We start from the raw sequence: 16,617 nt of genomic DNA on the forward strand, positions 1-16,617 counted from the left end.
AGAGCCCGGCCGGGCCAGGGCTAGTGCCTGCCACAGGGCCGGTGGCTGCGCCGGCCGCGCGGCCCTGGCTCTTTCTCCTTAAAATAAAGCCAGCCCTCTCCCAGCTAGTCTTTTGCAGGAATTAATAAGTGGCAGCCTGGCGCATGGCAGAGGTTGACAAAAAAGACAGTGACGATGGTCGCATACATTACTTGTTGCCTGGGGTTGGTTTTTGTAAAGCACCCCACAACGCTGCTGCTGCTGCTTGAAACCCCTGGCGAGGGACCCCCACTGCCGAGTGGCTGCAAAACTCACCCACCGCGATAACACAGCCAAGGGCTCCTCACCTCAGCTTTTGCAAGCCCCCTGTAATTTCCCCAGCGTTTCCGAGTTGAACCAGGTGGTTGCTGAGGAGCAAGAGCTGGTCTGTGTGAGGAAGGGGTGCAGGGGCAGCGGGGTCCGTGCTGCAGTGACAGGAGCAGGATGAAACAGGGTCTGCGTACTGCAAAAGATAAATTGCTTGTATGTTAAATCGTCTAAATGTTCCATGTCTGTAGTTTTCTAAGATGTTGCTCAGATTTCTGTTACCCTCCTTCTTCAAGACACTAGAGATGGGTGCCTAGATCCCAAACTTGTAGGTGTTTGGAGGCTCGGACCAGACCTGGACTGCAGCAGCAGTGCATCCTCCTCTTTACAAAATGCTTTTCTAAGAGGCCTGTGTGATGTGGGAGCACAGGGCCTGGAAACACTCTTGCATCCTGCAGGCACTGCTTAAACTCACAAGTTCAGTGTGAATTTTACGATTCGCTGGTTATTTTCTGAACAAGTAAAAGGTGCCCGTGCTGGGCACAGTTCAAGGTTATAGTAAGGAAAGAGGGTGGGCCATATGTTCCAGTGCCGTGTTGGACATGCTCTAAGGCATTTAAATGGTTCCCAGCCTCAGCTACCACCTGGAGGAGAGCCTGTCCCTGCGAGGTCATCCTTCTTGCTCTGGCAGCCCCTGGCGACAAAAGACCTTCACACCCACAGTCTAAAGGACATCTGAAGAGCAGGACACTGTCATGGCCAGCAGTTTTACTGTCAGGCCATTGCTTGGCAGCCAAGGGAAGGCTGTTGTGGTTGAGCAACAGAGGAGAAATCAGGAAGGAAGGGATGCTGATGAGGAAGCAGCTGATTGTGTGACAGAGGTGCAAACAAGTAGTCAGAGACAGGGCAGGACTTGGCACGGGGGCTGAGCCAAAAGCCCCAAATCACTTGTCACTATGATGTGATAGAAGGGCTGGCTCTGACCCCTGCTCTCTGTGGGAGCAGTTTTGGGGGACTTGTGGCGACCAGCTCATAGACACAGACAGAAAGGAGAGGTGCTCTTCAGCTGCCACAGCCTCAGCCTGGCATTGTCCAGTCTAGCACAGCTTTTCTGTTCTGAGTAGCCTGGGAGGTGTTTTGGTTTGTCTTTGCCTTGGAAGCAGTGTTGGGTGCCGCTGCAGTAGATGTAAGCACTGCATTAGCTGGCCAGAGAGGAACAGGCATGATGAGAACAGAGGTGGATGTGCTGTCTTCCAGGTGCATTGCTGCAAAAGGCAAATGATAGGAGAGGAATAATAAATGAGCTAGTATGTAAAGCAGAGGGATAGCCCTGAGTGTAGCCCTGCTACATGAATGTAGCCCTGCTACATGAGCCCTGGATTCTGTAATGTATCCTTTAGTGAGGACAGCCAGGAGACCAGGACCTCAGGCAAAATGCCTCTGTCTGCAGTAGGGCTTTGGTCCATGTGAATGTGCCACAAGCAGGACTGATGGGTGCTCCCTGGAGCATCAAAACTGCACATCTTTAGACTGGCAGCTTAGCTGGGCAGTTGGAGGCAGGAGGACTGAAACTCCTTTCTCTGGAGTATCTTTGACTATAAAATGGACTCCAGTGGAAAATGAAAGCAGAGCTTTGTGAGCTGCTGAGTCTTTCGGACACAGTGTCCCGCTGTGCTGTGTTTCACAGAGTAACAATAAACTCCTCAAAGGTTACGCTTACTTTAACCACATCACCAGCTCCTCTAGGAAATAAGGGTAAAACCCCATAATCTTGTCATGCTTGTGCTTAGTGTGTGCTGTAAGCACTCACCCAGCATCAGGCCATTTTCCCTATGGTCTCTCAGCTCACCTGTGTGGTTTTGCAGGGTGCTGAAGATGGCAGGCAACTCTGCTCCTTGGATCGGCAGTGCTTATCTCTTCCTCCAGTCGACATGCAAGACAATCGTTCTGCCATCTCTCTACGAAAGCTCCCAGAAGAAACCTAGTGTGTTCAAAGCACTGAAGCTGGCATTAGCAGGTACCCATCCTCTCTGATATCTTGGCATGCTGTCTCATCCCTTCACACAATGCCATGCCTTTCTTTAATCCCAGCGCTCATGGGTAAGCAAAGCTGTTACTCACTGTATTTAGGAAAGATGAGAATGCAGAGCAAGTTCAGCAGAGGTCCACCAAGCTGTTTGGGGGGCTGGAGTGTTTGTCCTGCGAGGAGAGGCTGAGGGAGTTGGACCTGTTCAGTCTGGGGAAGAGAAGACTGGGGGACCTACCAGTACCTACGGGGAGAGGGAGATGGAGCCATGCTCTTCACAGGGCTGCATGGGGAATGAGGCAGCAGGCACAAACTGAAACAAGAGAGTTAGACACCAGATATAAGGACAAACACTTTCCCCATGAGGACAGTCAAGCAGTTGTCCAGAGCAAATATGTACCTTCTTCTACTTGGGAATTTTCAGAACAGGACTGAGTAAAGCCCTGAGCAACTTGGTCTGACCTCAGAGCTGACTCTGCTTTGCATTGGAGGTTGAGCTAGAGACTTCCTGGGCTTCCTTCCAACTTGAACTATCCTGTGAGTTATCCTACTTTATGAATGTTTGTTTAAACCCATTTATGTAAGAGGGGAAAGACTGCAATTGCTATGAAAGAAGATTTAATTTCTGTCTTTATACTACCACACAAACATGATTTCTACTTTGAGAAGCTGAGTTTTAAAATTAGTGATAGCCACTGTAAGTTCTTTTCTCATATAAACAGGCACAATTACATTAGCTTCAACTGTATGTAACCCTATTTACATCAGAAGAGGACTTGAGTGCAGATGGCCATAAAACTGTATTTCTCTATCCATTCTTGCACCAAGCTGACTTCAGAATAATAGTAATTTGAAGAGTTTATTATGCTTACCTAGAATGACCCTCATGGTGTTCTTCACCTGTCATACAGCAGAACCAGTATTGTTTAACAGGGCTTGTGTAAATCTTCTGTCACTTCTGGCAATCATGAGTCTAGCCAAGTTTATCCAATATAGGCCTCCTCAATTTGCAGCTCGATCCAAAGATGGGAAGCAGCAGGAAGCCCGACAAATTTGTCCAGTTAGGCTTGATTTATGGATGCTTTGTGTCACTGGAACGTGAATCTGCTCGCACATTTAAAGGAAATCCCACAAAACCACTAAATCCTACCATGTTTCTTCATACTTAAAAAGGACGTGAAATCTGAAGCTGTCTGAAATTTCATGAAGAAATACGTGCAAAGTTCTCCCTTCTGAGGTAGCTTTACAGCTGTCCTGTACACCATTCATAAAGCTTTCCACGTCTGTGCAGCTTTTCCCTCCTAGGCTTCTTATCCTGCTATGGAAGCTTTTGTTTAACCAGTGCTGATGAAAAACAAAGCATGAAGAAAGTTCTAAGAAGACATTTCTGCTCAGCCACAGTGAATTAAAACACCTCTCCGAGGTGCCTAGCCCCATGCCCCAGTTACACATCTGGTCCAAACTAAACTTTCTGATGCAAGCGGGACTCTGTAAACCCTGTAAAGCCACTGTTAGATCACATAGTTTTAAATGCCACATCACTTGTTCTGCCTAATGTGGAGCACGCAGCTCTGCTTTGCCTTGGGATTCTCCTCCAAGCATGTCTAAATAATGCCATGATGTATGGTTTAGAAATACCTGATGTCATGCCAGTCTGAGCTGGCACCTCTGTACAGCCCTGTGCAACAACTAAGAGGTTAATTTAGGTCTGGAAGCAGTACAGCCAGCATCCCACAGGCCTCTGCTGAAAAAAAAAAAAAAGAGAAAAACACATACTTTAAACTGTCAGCAGCAGCATAGAAAATCCCTGTGGAGACAAGGTCAATGTGCACAGCTAATCAAAATTAAATTTTGCTGGGAGAAGGAAGAATGAAGGCCTGACCAATTTCTGTTGTCCATGTCAATTGTGCTCTCCCTACACTAACGTTAGAGAACACATCTCTGGCTTCTTGTTTAGATTTTACCGTGAATTAATTCTCTGTGCAAAAGAGATTAAAAAGTAAAGGCCCAATCTCAAGCAGCCTAAATTCCTGTGGCTATATCTATCATTCACCATTTGTGAGATGTGTTAAAGGCTCAGAGCCAGCCAAAAGTTACCTCTAGGCACAGAGTGGAGAGGAAACGCTGGGTCTTTCCAGGACCTTCATCACTGCATAAAACTCCACTCACAAGGGCTGAAGTCTGACTGAGCACTGAGCTGAACTATGCGCTTTCAGCTATAAAACTTGGCTGTGCTACTGGTTTAGTGTAACCGTTTCTGTCCTGGAAATGGGATCTCAAATGTAAAACCTCCCCTAATAAACAGTGTTGAGATAATTAGCTGGGGTGTAGTACCATATGGCTTCAGTTGGACACGGGGACCGATGGTGGCATGGCAGCAAAAACTTAATCCTTTCCTCTTGGTTTTACATATAGGTTTTTTATCCCAGAGGACTTTATCAAAGAGAGAAAAGAATTCAAAAACTACTCCATTGCAGGCTTGGTGGTGGATGGGAGTGGGTCTGGGTTGTCTGTCTCATGCCTGGATAGTGACTCCGCTCGCTTTTCCCTCCCAGACTCCACCGGCAGCATGAATGGTGTGGACATGCTCAAAGTGCACTGCAGCCACCCGCACCTGATAGTCCAGCTCAAGTTCTGCAAGCAGGAGAACTGCCGCCGGTTCCTGCAGAGTTACCGGGAAGGAGTGCTCCAGAAGTCCCTCCAGAATCACCTCCAGCTCTCCTTGGCCATGACCACGGTACCTCTTGAAATGGAGCTGAAGGCTGGCAGTGAGCACCTTGACAACATGCTGAAGGATGAGGATCGCTGCCTAGAGTGCATCTATGGAGAGAAGGTGAGTGGGGGAGGGAGGGAGGCAGGCAGGCAGGCAGGCAGCAGTGAGGAGTGGTAGCACTGGACTCAGGAAGGTGGCTGCAAATCTCACCCTGCTGCAGCATGCTGCGTTGTTGACTTCTCCATCCTTCAGTTCTCAACTGTCATATGGAGAAACAGCTCTGTCCTTCCCCATGAAAGAGCTGTGCACTGTTCTGGAAGGGCAGTAGAATTACCTAAAACATCCTACGGAGATCCTGCTAAATCACTGTGCTGTCTGTGTATAACAATTAGTATGGCTGTTATCACCACTAAGGCGAGGAATTATAGAAGGTACAGTTGAGAGCACAAGCAAGTGTGCCTCAATACACCTGTGAGGCAGGCAGAGAGGACAGCAGTCCTATAATCATTGCTCAGCACCTTCCTCCCCTGCCTGGTGGACCACCTCCTCTGAGAGTAGTAATGGTAACTGCACCTAGAAATGAGCATGAGTGCAAACACTCTGCACATTATCCCAACAACTTGTGACAGAGTGGGGACACGTGGCATCAGAACAGGCTGCCCTTCTGTCTCTCTCTCGGGGAAAATATTTCTCAGGGGAATGGGGGGTATTTAGTCTAGAGAAGAAGAGGCTGAGGGGAGACCTCATCACCCTCTACAGCTCCTTGAAAGGAGGGTGCGGAGAGGGGGGACGAGTCTCTTGAACCAAGTAACAAATGATAGGACAAGAGGAAATAGCCTCAAGCTGCACCAGGGCAGGGTCAGACTGGCTCTGAGGAAGTATTTCTGTGCAGAAGGGGTTGTTGGGCCTTGGAATGGGCTGACCAGGGCAGGGGGGAGTCCCCATCCCTGGAGGGGTTGAAGAGTCGGGTTGACCCAGCACTGAGGGATCTGGTGGAGTTGGGAATGGTCAGTGTGACGTTAATGGTTGGACTGGAGGAGCTTCAAGGGCTTTTCCAACCGAGATGATTCTGTGGTGATTCTGTGACATCTAACCCCTAGCTCATCGCACACTTTGGCACTGGCGCTCTAATCCTGCTAGCAAGAACAGTGTGATCTTGTTATCTCACCACAAAACCAAGGCACCTGACATGATTAAATTCACTGCTTTTCTCCTCTCTTTTTTTTTTTTTCCACCTGGAACTAGCAATACCTTATAGCTCCAGTTCCCTTTAGATGGTCCTGAGAAATCAGTAGTCACTGTCTACTCAGGAAGATTAGGCACAAAAACATGTTTTTCCAGGTTGCTTCTTTGCAAGCACAGAGATTGAAATGCCCTAAAGCAAACAGCATGTGATATCCCATACCCTGTTGACTTCTGCTTGCTGCTCCCTCCTGCTGCTGAACTAGCTGACTGGACAAGAGAGCTGGCTTATTCTCAGTTCCCCAAAACTGACTTGGTCTGACCGCTGCCTAACAGTGCTACAGTCAGGAAGATGGCACTACAGCACAGCCAGCAGTGGCTGAGGGCACTGCTGGGTATCTGCTGTGTGAGAGCTAAACACCAGACTGAGTCAGAGCACTCGCCAGGTTTGGCTCTTCCCATGTGCTTTGCCTTCTCTCACTCCTTTTCTCATTACCTGCTTTTTGGAGGTCTGCTTTTTTGCTTTTTCTGCTTTACCTGCTTTTTTTGAGTTTTCTCTTGATTAGTGAGAAAAACTGGCTTGGAGAGGATCCAGGAATGACAAAATTTAGGTAATGGAGGGGCAGAGAGAGAGGAGCTGCCTGCTTTGGTGGCCATGAGCTGTTGGGTCAGGTAGTCCTACTCTGTGGATCTGACCCGCACGTGGAGTAAGTCAGAGGCTACGTTGCCTGTGGTGTACCATAATTCTTGCAGAGGGCTGCTGAAAATAAACATGGACTAGTAGGAGTTTTGTGCAACCTGTAAGCACTCACTGCTGCTGTGCGTATCCCAGGAGGGGGAGATTGCCTATTTCATATCATGTTACAGATTCAAATTCACACATTTACAGCAGAACTCCATTAGACTATCTCATTTGATCAGTTTACAGCTCAGGCTATAGCCCTCTCAATGCTCCTCTCTTGACACCATCATCTTAAGCTGCACCTGATATAAGCATCAGCAGCTTTGCGAGATGGTGAACCTGGCACAGATCACTGATGCTGTTTGTGTTACAGCCTGACCGCCTGCGGGATGAGGAAATCACAGAGCTGGAGGAGTGCCTCAAGAGCCTGATTGTTCACCAGAGCATCAACAACAATATGGCTGTAAAAGACTGTGCGTCTCTAAACTCCCCATCTCTACTTCATCCTTCTCAAGGCAGCTCCCTTTCCTCACAAGCCACCTTCATCTTTCAGGGACAAGAGTTTGGTGAGTAGATAGAACTGACCACGAGAGCCCTTGGTGTTGCTTGCCTCAAAGCCCAAGAGGGAGGATTAACATGACTACATACTCGGGTCTACCTGAGACAAATCAAGGATTTCCCAGCACCTATTAAGGAAAATATTACAGTAGTCCTAAAATACTGCCATACTGCTTTAGATCAGGCCTCAACCTGTTTTGTTTTCTGGGGTGGCACAGAACCAGGTGCTGCAGAGTCTGTGTCCCTTACAAGTTCCTCACATTTTAAAAGTCCTTAATACTGAAAGGAAGAATATAGAGTATTTTGCTCTTCCTCCACCTCATTTGGTTGAGGTGAGGTAATAGCATAGGTTGGATCAGACCGAGAAGTCACTACAGACACCATCAGCCCTGCTTTCAGCTGGGACTGCTTTGTCCAGGCTCCCTGAAGCACACCAGCTGCCTGTGGGGCCTGTGCCCTACAGAGAATTTTCTGACAGTCTCACAGAACAATTTTAGATTGACATCAGCTAGAAGCTGTGTGTACAGTCTGCAGCGGTAAACAGCCAAGGAGAGCACTCCCGTCTGCGTTTCAGTATTTTGAGGATGCTTAGGTAGGGAAGAGAGGGCTTGGTTGGAGAGGCCTTGCTGGGTTGCTTTTGAAAGGCTGAAACAAATAAAGAGAATGTCCATCAGAAAAAAAGTGAGATCTGGTGAACCGCAGGACTGTCCCATCCTGGGGGAGAAAAATAAAGGAAAATAGGCATTGCCAAGCTTGCAGGGTGCGGGCAAGCCCAGGTACTCTGATGTTGTGGAGGATTTCAGGAAGGGAACGGCCTGAGCAAGGCAGGGAGCCCAGATGTGCCCGGGCAGATGGCTGTGAGCAGGTAAGTGTGTCACCACGTGCTACAGTTTGCCATTGGAGGCATCAGCACTGTCCTGGGGGGTGGCAGACTGCGTGGGGAGCAGACCTGTTCAGCTCCTACCCAGAGAGCAGGCAGACACTAAGCAGTGAGGCTCAGTCCAGCTGGTTTTCCCTTTCCAGTGGTGGCGGAATGCCATCAGAGCACACAGACCCATGGTGGGGCAGAGCCCCTTTAGCCCCTTCAGCTGCTTTTTTTTAGCCCCTTCACTGCTCTTGCACTTCTGCTCCGTACTCACAGTGCTGCCCTGGTGCTAAAACATCAGAGAACAAGCAGAGCAAATCCACAGCAGTTTAATAACGTGCTGTGGACACTGAACAGACTCCCCCGCTCCATAGAATATTGAGAAAACCTTGGACTGGCCCAAGCTGTGTCATATCAGCCATGAAACCTCTGTGTTTTACCTGCCCTCTGTCCCTTTCAGCCAACAGAATGCTCACACCAGACGACCACCAGAAGTTTGCCAAGCTCGTGTCCAAGAAATGGAAACAAGTGGGTCGTTCTTTGCAGAAGAACTGCCGGGCCCTGCGTGATCCTGTCATCGATAACCTGGCCCTTGAATATGACCGAGAGGGACTGTATGAACAAGCCTATCAGCTGCTTCTCAGATTTATCCAGTCAGAGGGGAAGAAGGCCACAATAGTGCGGCTGATTGCAGCCCTGGAAGAAAATGGTCTCATCAGCTTGGCTGAGGAGCTCTTGGGCCTCCATTCCAATGAGGACTGCTGCTAGAGCCCCAAGGGTAGTGGCATTGCTAAGGGCTTTCTTGCTTTAGCTAGTGTATTGGGACTGCTGCCAGCATCTGGGAATGTAAAGTCCTGAAAATCACCACAGGTTTCCATGTAGGTGGAAATGCCCAGGGGAGAGGTTTTGTGCTTGCAGAAGCCAGCATAGACTTCAGATGTTCCTTATTCTGTCTCTAGAAGTCAATGTTACCTTCCCATGCGCTGGTGAGAAAGGCTTTCATCCTGACTTCTTTCAGGACTGAAATGTCACAGGGAAACAGCCAGACAGTTAGCCCTAGGGAAGGGTGGCAGAGAGGAGAAAAGCAAGGAAGGCATCTCAGAATTTCTCTGGGAAGCAGACAGTGCCACTGTTTCTCAGGCTGTGACCCAGGGCTATCACCCGGAGAGCTGCAGTATATTTTTTTATATTGAAGACATTTATGCCCTCAGGCATGGCATCAAGCAAAGACAGAGGGGAAATTAAGGAAAAGTCAATTTTATATTATTTTCCTTCATTGTTCCCCAGAAAAGGAACATCTGTGGCGAGTGCATCTGTCCTGCCCTACTCTAGCTGCTTCCCACCTCTCACCACCTGAAGGTTTTCCTTTTACCTGGGACAGTCTTAATCTTCCACAGGGCACATGATTGCTGCCATGGAACAAATTCCAGGCACTGAACAAGCAATATGGACAAACACAAATTCAGAGACTGATTCTCAACTCTTTCTGGACCACAATATATCTGGACAATAATACATCGCACTTAGCTCTGTCCCACCAACCTGAGGGAGCCGGCATCTTGAAAAGCAAAACACAGTGCTGGAAGGAAAATAGTCTCCTAGTCAGCAGGCTACCTGTGGAGCGTAGATTGGAGCTGCTGCTCTAAGGTGTGTCACAGCATCAAATACCATCCTGACCCCAGCTCACAGAGCTGAATAATCACCTCTGTCCAGCTGGCTGCTAGTGCCTTCACTCACTTCTTAACCATCTGCCCTTGGCCTGCCAAGCTCACCGGGGAGGTTGGCTCATGCCATCACGTCTCACAAGAGTCGGGATTTGCACAGAGCTTTTCTCTGGCAGAACAGTCACTGTGTGACGATTGGGCATCAGCTGCTGTGCCTGGATTTACCTGCCCTGATTTTCAGGGTTAAAAGTGGCTTAAAGGACAAAGCACCCAAACCCCAGGGCTGAGCTGTGCTTTTAGTTCTGGTGAGAGAAGCTGACTCCCTCCTGGTACGGCTGATGCAGACTGGAACAGAGCAGAGTTTACACCTTTGTCTGTAACAAAGCAACGAGAGTCTACCATGACATGGGTCCCATGAAGCCCAACAGCATCTTGATACCTTTGACATACTCCCTATGCTTTCCTGATACGTTTTTACTTATCCTTTTTCATTAATTCTAGCACTCTTTGCCCTTCTCATCTGTGGGAAGATCCAGGGGGCATTGGAAATTATTTCAGGTGCAGAGGGTGGCTCTGCCAGCACACATAAAGCCTGTGTGTGCACACAAGTATCAGGCCACTGGCAGTCGTATTAGGAAGAGCTTTCAAAAGGCAAGCCCTCATGGCCTTTTAAACTACTACTCACATCTTAATCCTTCCTGGAGTCAAAGCTGTAATTTGGTGAGGAGGGTTGCAACATGGGATGCAGGTGTGGGCTCCTGGGGCTGGTGCTGCTCCCTTAGCTTCTGCTGAAATACATGCTGTGAGCATCAGCTAACTGAAGACCCAGATCAGGAGGATTTAGATGGCCAGCTTCTACTCAGAGTCCACATACCTCAGAGGAGATAAACATTGTGTTCCTCAGTGTAAGCCTGAGTAATCTGGCTGTTTTTCTGCAGATTTTGAATCCTCAAGGTTACATAGACAGTGTGGAAAGAAAGTGGAGGGGGTTAAAGATGGGGACACTGTTTTCAGGGTATGAGTGAATCTTTTTCCATCTTGCCCTTAGAATCAAAGGAAGCAGGACTTCATGCAGGTACCACCACTACAGACTGTGGCTCTGTGATCTTTTTATTAAGCCATTATATGTCAGTGCTTTTGCAGTCTTATCTCCCCCATTCCTGCTCCATGTCCTATCCTCTCCCTTACAGTAGTACTAGTGCTCTTCCCAAAATGAAGCAATTATCTCTCTGACAGTTTTGCTTTTGGGACCAGCACAGTGATGATCTTAGTTTAGGCTGCTGTGGAAACACACCTCAAACCATTTAGCTTTTCTGCCAGACCCCAACTGGGGAACTCTGGCAGCAACGCACCTGGCAAATGGTATTAAAAAAAAAAAATCAGAAACTTGAAAATTACTTTAACAGCAAAAGGATTTGCTCTTGATTTTGCAAAAATGATTTTTCAGAAAACAAGGTCATATGCGTAGCCTGCTGTCTCATTTGTAATGAATATTTCTTAGCTCTCAGCAAGCTATTCATGTGCACAACTTCCACATACAGTTCATAAGGCACCCACTGAGTGGTGAGAACTGCTAACTTCTACAGCATCAGTTAATGCTCAAAATGAGAAAGGCTTATTATTCAGCATCTACTTCAAGTCCAAAAATCTTCTTTGCTGCTGTTACTGTATTACAGAGGACTATGCATGAATGATATTTTTCTTAATGCAAACCATGTGTATTTTATTCCTCTGCCAGCAATTGGCATATGTGTTTCCTCTTACTCACAGATTCCCTCTCAAAAGTGCCGTTAAGTGCTGGAGCTCTTGGCAACCTTTCTGGAATATCATCTTTAACAGCATTCACAGGTGCCTTCATTGCAGAGACTCGAAGAAAAAGGGTTTTCCAGTGATATTCCATGGTGGAATTGTCTTGAGCACATGACACGGTTTGGGACCATAGCAGTGGCTGTTTCATACTGTCTTTCCCGTGATCGGTCATCATCATCACCATCATTAGATGCAATGAAAACTCAACTCTGCTCTCAAGCAGACTCTTTCCTGCTAAAAAAGTAGGGTTTTTTTAATATTATCTGACACAAACATAGTTAGAGACAATTTTCACAGACGCCTTAGAATGAAATAGAGCAATTGGATCATGAGTACATGATGTCATTTGCATCAATTTGGCATTTTGCTGGGGCTCGACTCTGAATTTACTCTGTTTTACACAGATTTTACAGCAGTTATACACCACTCTGTGAAGACAAGGGAACTTGTATCACACAGGGAAGGAAGAAGCACTCACAAAGGAAAAAACATTATCAAAGATTTGTTGAAGAAACTAGAGGCTGTCTTTACCTGAATAGTAATGCAATGAGTGGAACTGAAGACAGAGCTGGATGTTGGGGATACTTGCCGATAAACCAGAAGCTCAGTGCTATATGCTAGACCAAGGGCTATAATAAGCATGCCTGGTGAGTGCCTGGCTATCACACTGTTGGAAGAGGAACATACTCACACTTTCTTCCTTGCCTGTGCAAAGTTAGCTGTACACATACTGCACCTACTCAGATGCCAAACATGCAAGTGACGCTCCCTTACTACTATTTATACCAATTAGCTAATGTCTAGTGTGTGAGAGAAGCCACAGGCAGTGCTGGTGCTGCTGAATTTGGCCTTATTCCATAACAGCTCTTTTCTGTGTATTGAGATGTCGGGGGGGGGGGGAAGGAAATCAGGGGGGGGGGGGAAATCAGTGGGTTGGTGGTGTTTCAGAATCAAACATGCAGCAAACCAGCAAACAATATTAAAAGCAAATAAAGATGCTAATCAGTTGCGTATAAAAAAATGAAATAGACAAAGTATAAAACAAACAGCAAAAACCAGGCCAAAATGAGCTTACAGGAAGGGTTCCAAGAGGGCTTTTTTGTGGTACAGGTTGGTTTTGTAGTTTTAGCAATGTTTCAGATTTGAAAGAGGCTCCTTTCAGTCTGCCAGAAAGAATAAAAGATCTGTCCAAAGGAGAATTTGAATGATTTGTTTTGGTATAGCTGAGCTACAGTGTTCAAGTGGATAGCAATGGAGAGTGAAAGGTAAAATGCTCACCAGATACATTTTGACACAAGGCATCTGATAGAAGTAAACCTGAGAGTATACCCTGATATAAAATTGTCACAAAGGAAAAATACCAAAGTGTCCTGGAGGGCAAAGTCAGTGAAAGGCCAACATTAACCTTCTTAGATGCTTATTAAAAATACACCATAGATTAATTCATCTGCTGAAGACGAGAGTGCACCTTCACGGCAGATAGGGAAGGTGCTCTCTTTCAGCAGCTTCAGTTCTCACATACCACAGCTGCTTACAGTGGACCAGGTCATCAGGTGAAAACAGTATTTGACTGAAAAATAAGGAAAGGGTTCAGCATTACTGATCAGAAGCACTTAGAAATCATGAACCAGGCCTTAAAGAAATCATAAAATTGTCTTCTGGGTTTTCATAGCAAGTCAAATTTAAAAACGAATGTTGACAGCTTGCAGCAACACTTTCCAGGTTTCCATTTTCAGCTTCAGCCCTACCACTGGATTATTTTTAATGCAAAATGGAGTGCTAATGTCACAGCACTGCAGGTTACAGAGCTTTAGGAAAAAATGAGAGCCTTCAAGTAAAACAGTTTGCTGGAGTTTCATAGCTAGGAGGCCTCAGAACTGTAGCCATTCCAAAATTTGGAGGAAGCTGAGAGAAAAGAGAATATGCTTTGCACCACTGTCAAGATGTGGAAAATGTAAGGCCAAAAACCCATGTAGGCTTAGAGATGAAGGAAGCCTCCTGTCCAGAGAAGGTGTAGGTGCTTGGTGTGGACACTGCTCCAGACAAAAGTCTTTTCCCAGTGTGAGGAAGTTGCAGGGTTTTTCCTTACCTGTTAATTTTACCGTTCAAAGTCCATTTCAGCATTGAGAAGCCATCCTGCAGCCTGGGTGTTGCCTCCCCTCTGCAGTTTTGAAAGGTACCTTAGAGTCGCCCACAGCTGCCCACAGACTCAAACCAAAAGTGAGCACATAGAGCAATGAGGAGCCTCAAATTCAGTTAAACTGCTGATTCAGTTCAACTGAAAATTCTGGTATAGCCACGAACCTCTGGTATTGTGCACATCAAACCGAGGAGATACTAGGATGGGCGTCAAGATTGTTTCTTCAGTCTAACCCACATGCTGGGAGTGTGTACACAAAATTCGTGAGGTACAGTGCTTTATGCCGGACAAGGGTCTGGCCATTTGTCTTTTGGGCAGAGATGGGCTCCAACAGTGAGGCAATTTAAGGCCTAGAGTCAAGGGTTTTTTTTTTTCTTGTCTGGATTGAATTTTAAAGCCGCTGAAGGAAGCCATACATCTCTGGCTGAAATCCATAGGAGATGTGTGATTAAGTCCTTTAGTCATCAGTGGAAAAATCCCTTGCTGGTCTTCTGATTCCAAATTTCTGTGATATTCAGCATCAGATCTGGATCAGCCATCTGCAGCTATGGACTGCAATGCTATGTATACTCAGGTCTAGGACGTTCCACCTCCAAGGAATTGTCTTTTATAGAAAAAAGCACTTTGGTCTATTTTTTTCTCCATTCTTTTTTATAAATAAATATATACTTTTGATGAAAAGTGCCTCAGAGACTCATTAAACACTTAATGCAGTAGTAAGAAAGGAACTCACTGACGTTCTGGCCACGTTGGCTACCACCAGCTCTCGGAGGAGCATCAGGCTGAAGTGTCTGGGTGCACATTGGTCCTGCCCAATGTCACATGTTTCTGCTGACATGCCAAGGCTGGTGTCCTGCCTGCAAGTTAATGGCTCTGATTTCAAGTCAAAACCAAGCTAAGCCACCACGTTTGCTCCATTTCCAGTTACTGCTCTGATGAGCCCTTTTTAGCAAACATTGACAGAGGGGGAGGTTTGTCCCAAACATTGTGCCTGGCAAATCTCCCTATTTTTTTCAGTGCCGTTAATACCTTGGGCTCCTCTGAGGCCACAGTATCACTGTAATCCCAAAGTGCCTTGCTATTAGTGAGCTTTCTCACAAGGCTGCCTGCCCCATAGGTGGGGAGCCAAGGAGCTTTGAATGCTAGATCTTCTCCAGCAGATTTGCACAGGAAGCCACTGGCTGACCTGACAGCTGAACCCGGGGAAATTCCTTTTGCTGTGAACCCAAGCGGAACATTACTTCACCCTGAATCACTTAAATCTCAGACAGTACTTGGGGAGGGAGGGAAAAAAAAAAAAAAGCTCTGCCCTGCAGCAGGTACAAGGACATTCAAGGGCCACTTCAAGCCATGTGCCAACACACTAACAGAGGTTGACCTCACTGACCCAATCTTGTAAGACAGAGGGACATGCCATGGGACAGACTGAGAGCACCTGCACTGGCAGAAGAATGGCATGGCCAGGCATGGCACAGGGAACAAGGTACAGGGGAGACAACACCAAGTAGGAGCACCCACGAGGAAACTCCTCCATCTCCGAAGATCCCTGCATGACCCTCCAAGCCACGGCAGCCACAAAGGTACCACACAGCAATGAAAGCCTCTGTTTTCAATGTCACCCCATGGGAGCAAGGAAAAAGGGTAGTAGGTCCCAAAACCTGGGTGTGGGAATGTGGTGGAAATACCTGCTGTGAGTCGCTGATGGTTTCAGGGAGCAGTCCCCCTTGCCCCACAGCCAGCCCCTCTGAGCAGAGGTGGACACCCTGGGTCTGCTGTTTGCTTCTGTGACTCCCTACAGAGGAGGGATAAAAAACAGCCCAGGGCTGCTGCTTTGGAGAAGAGGATAAACGTACCTTGTGTTGGCACAGGGAAAGCCTGAAGCTGAAGCTTCATTTGTGGTGAAGGTTTCTGATGAGCTGCATTATTCAGCAAGAAACTGCTATATTTCAGACAGCTGCAGATCATGAGGAAACACCTTTCCCAGCCTGGAGCACCGGCACTCAGGGCCTGAGGGTTGCTCATCAGGAACCCGTCCATGAGACGGCTTTTTATGGTGATGTTGTGTTCAATAAAACGTTTGAGCTGAAATTAAGAATACATCAAAAAAACTCAGACACTTAAAGTATTTTTTACATTATGTTTAAGGAACAGTTGGGTGTTCGTGAAAACAGATTAGATCAAAACCTGCTTGTATGACAAGTTCCCTGTAAATAAGAAACTTTACATACTAAAGAGGTCATGGTCTGGGCACTCCCCAGACCCTCGCCCTCTGTTAGAGGAATAAGGGTCATCATTTCCATTGCAGAGACAAAGAAACAGCCACATAGATAGGAAGCACTATGGCTGTAGTCAGCTGGCAGGTCGGTAGCAATGGCAGTTTAGATTTGGTTCCAAATAAAAGTGTTTTGTTTTGAAGGAATTCAAATTAAATGGAAAAAAAAGAGCATAGGGTTTTTTTGTTGTTGTTGTTCAGTGTTTTGGGAGGAACCTTCACATCTGTCTTCAGCCTCCATGCTGCTCAGCTCCTGCCTCCCCCCATCATTTCCCTACCAGAAAAAAAGAACCAACCCCCAAGTGGATATTCTTTCTGAGCAGAACCCAACCACAGTTTCAAATTTTGAGCCTTTGCAGAAGTAAAGTAAATAATCACAAGGGGATTTAAAAAAAAAGGCTAAACTGGGGGGGGGGGGGGG

General features: G+C 46.9%; 2 protein-coding genes across 3 annotated transcripts in view; one reads left to right on the plus strand and one right to left on the minus strand.

Annotated features, from left to right (window-relative positions):
* The window catches only part of FBXL8 (F-box and leucine rich repeat protein 8), a 35,110-nt gene that overhangs the window by 7,110 nt on the left and 11,383 nt on the right, over nt 1–16,617 (minus strand). The window lies entirely within an intron of this gene.
* TRADD (TNFRSF1A associated via death domain) lies at nt 2,141–12,679 on the plus strand. 2 transcript variants are annotated; one of them, XR_003399237.1, is made up of 5 exons: nt 2,141–2,302; nt 4,867–5,144; nt 7,262–7,454; nt 8,772–9,958; nt 11,746–12,679. XR_003399237.1 is itself a non-coding variant. In XM_026856879.1 (4 exons), exons 1-4 carry the CDS (start codon nt 2,161–2,163, stop codon nt 9,077–9,079), a joined length of 921 nt encoding a protein of 306 aa, XP_026712680.1. In that variant the 5' UTR covers nt 2,141–2,160; the 3' UTR covers nt 9,080–12,679. The 2 variants fall into 2 exon arrangements, 1 of the variants encoding a protein (XP_026712680.1); XM_026856879.1 differs by having other exon boundaries at nt 8,772–12,679.

Source organism: Athene cunicularia (genome assembly GCF_003259725.1).
Source record: "Athene cunicularia isolate RWA chromosome 11 unlocalized genomic scaffold, athCun1 chr11_part1, whole genome shotgun sequence".
Lineage (NCBI taxonomy): Eukaryota > Metazoa > Chordata > Aves > Strigiformes > Strigidae > Athene > Athene cunicularia.

What these genes read in the sequence shown, in the direction of transcription:
- TRADD (XM_026856879.1), top strand. Translation starts at nt 2,161, where the DNA reads ATGGCAGGCAACTCTGCTCCTTGGATCGGCAGTGCTTATCTCTTCCTC. An exon ending in ACTGAAGCTGGCATTAGCAG is followed by an intron (nt 2,303 to 4,866) that starts GTACCCATCCTC and finishes TTTCCCTCCCAG; the next exon opens with ACTCCACCGGCAGCATGAAT. An exon ending in CTTTCAGGGACAAGAGTTTG is followed by an intron (nt 7,455 to 8,771) that starts GTGAGTAGATAG and finishes TGTCCCTTTCAG; the next exon opens with CCAACAGAATGCTCACACCA.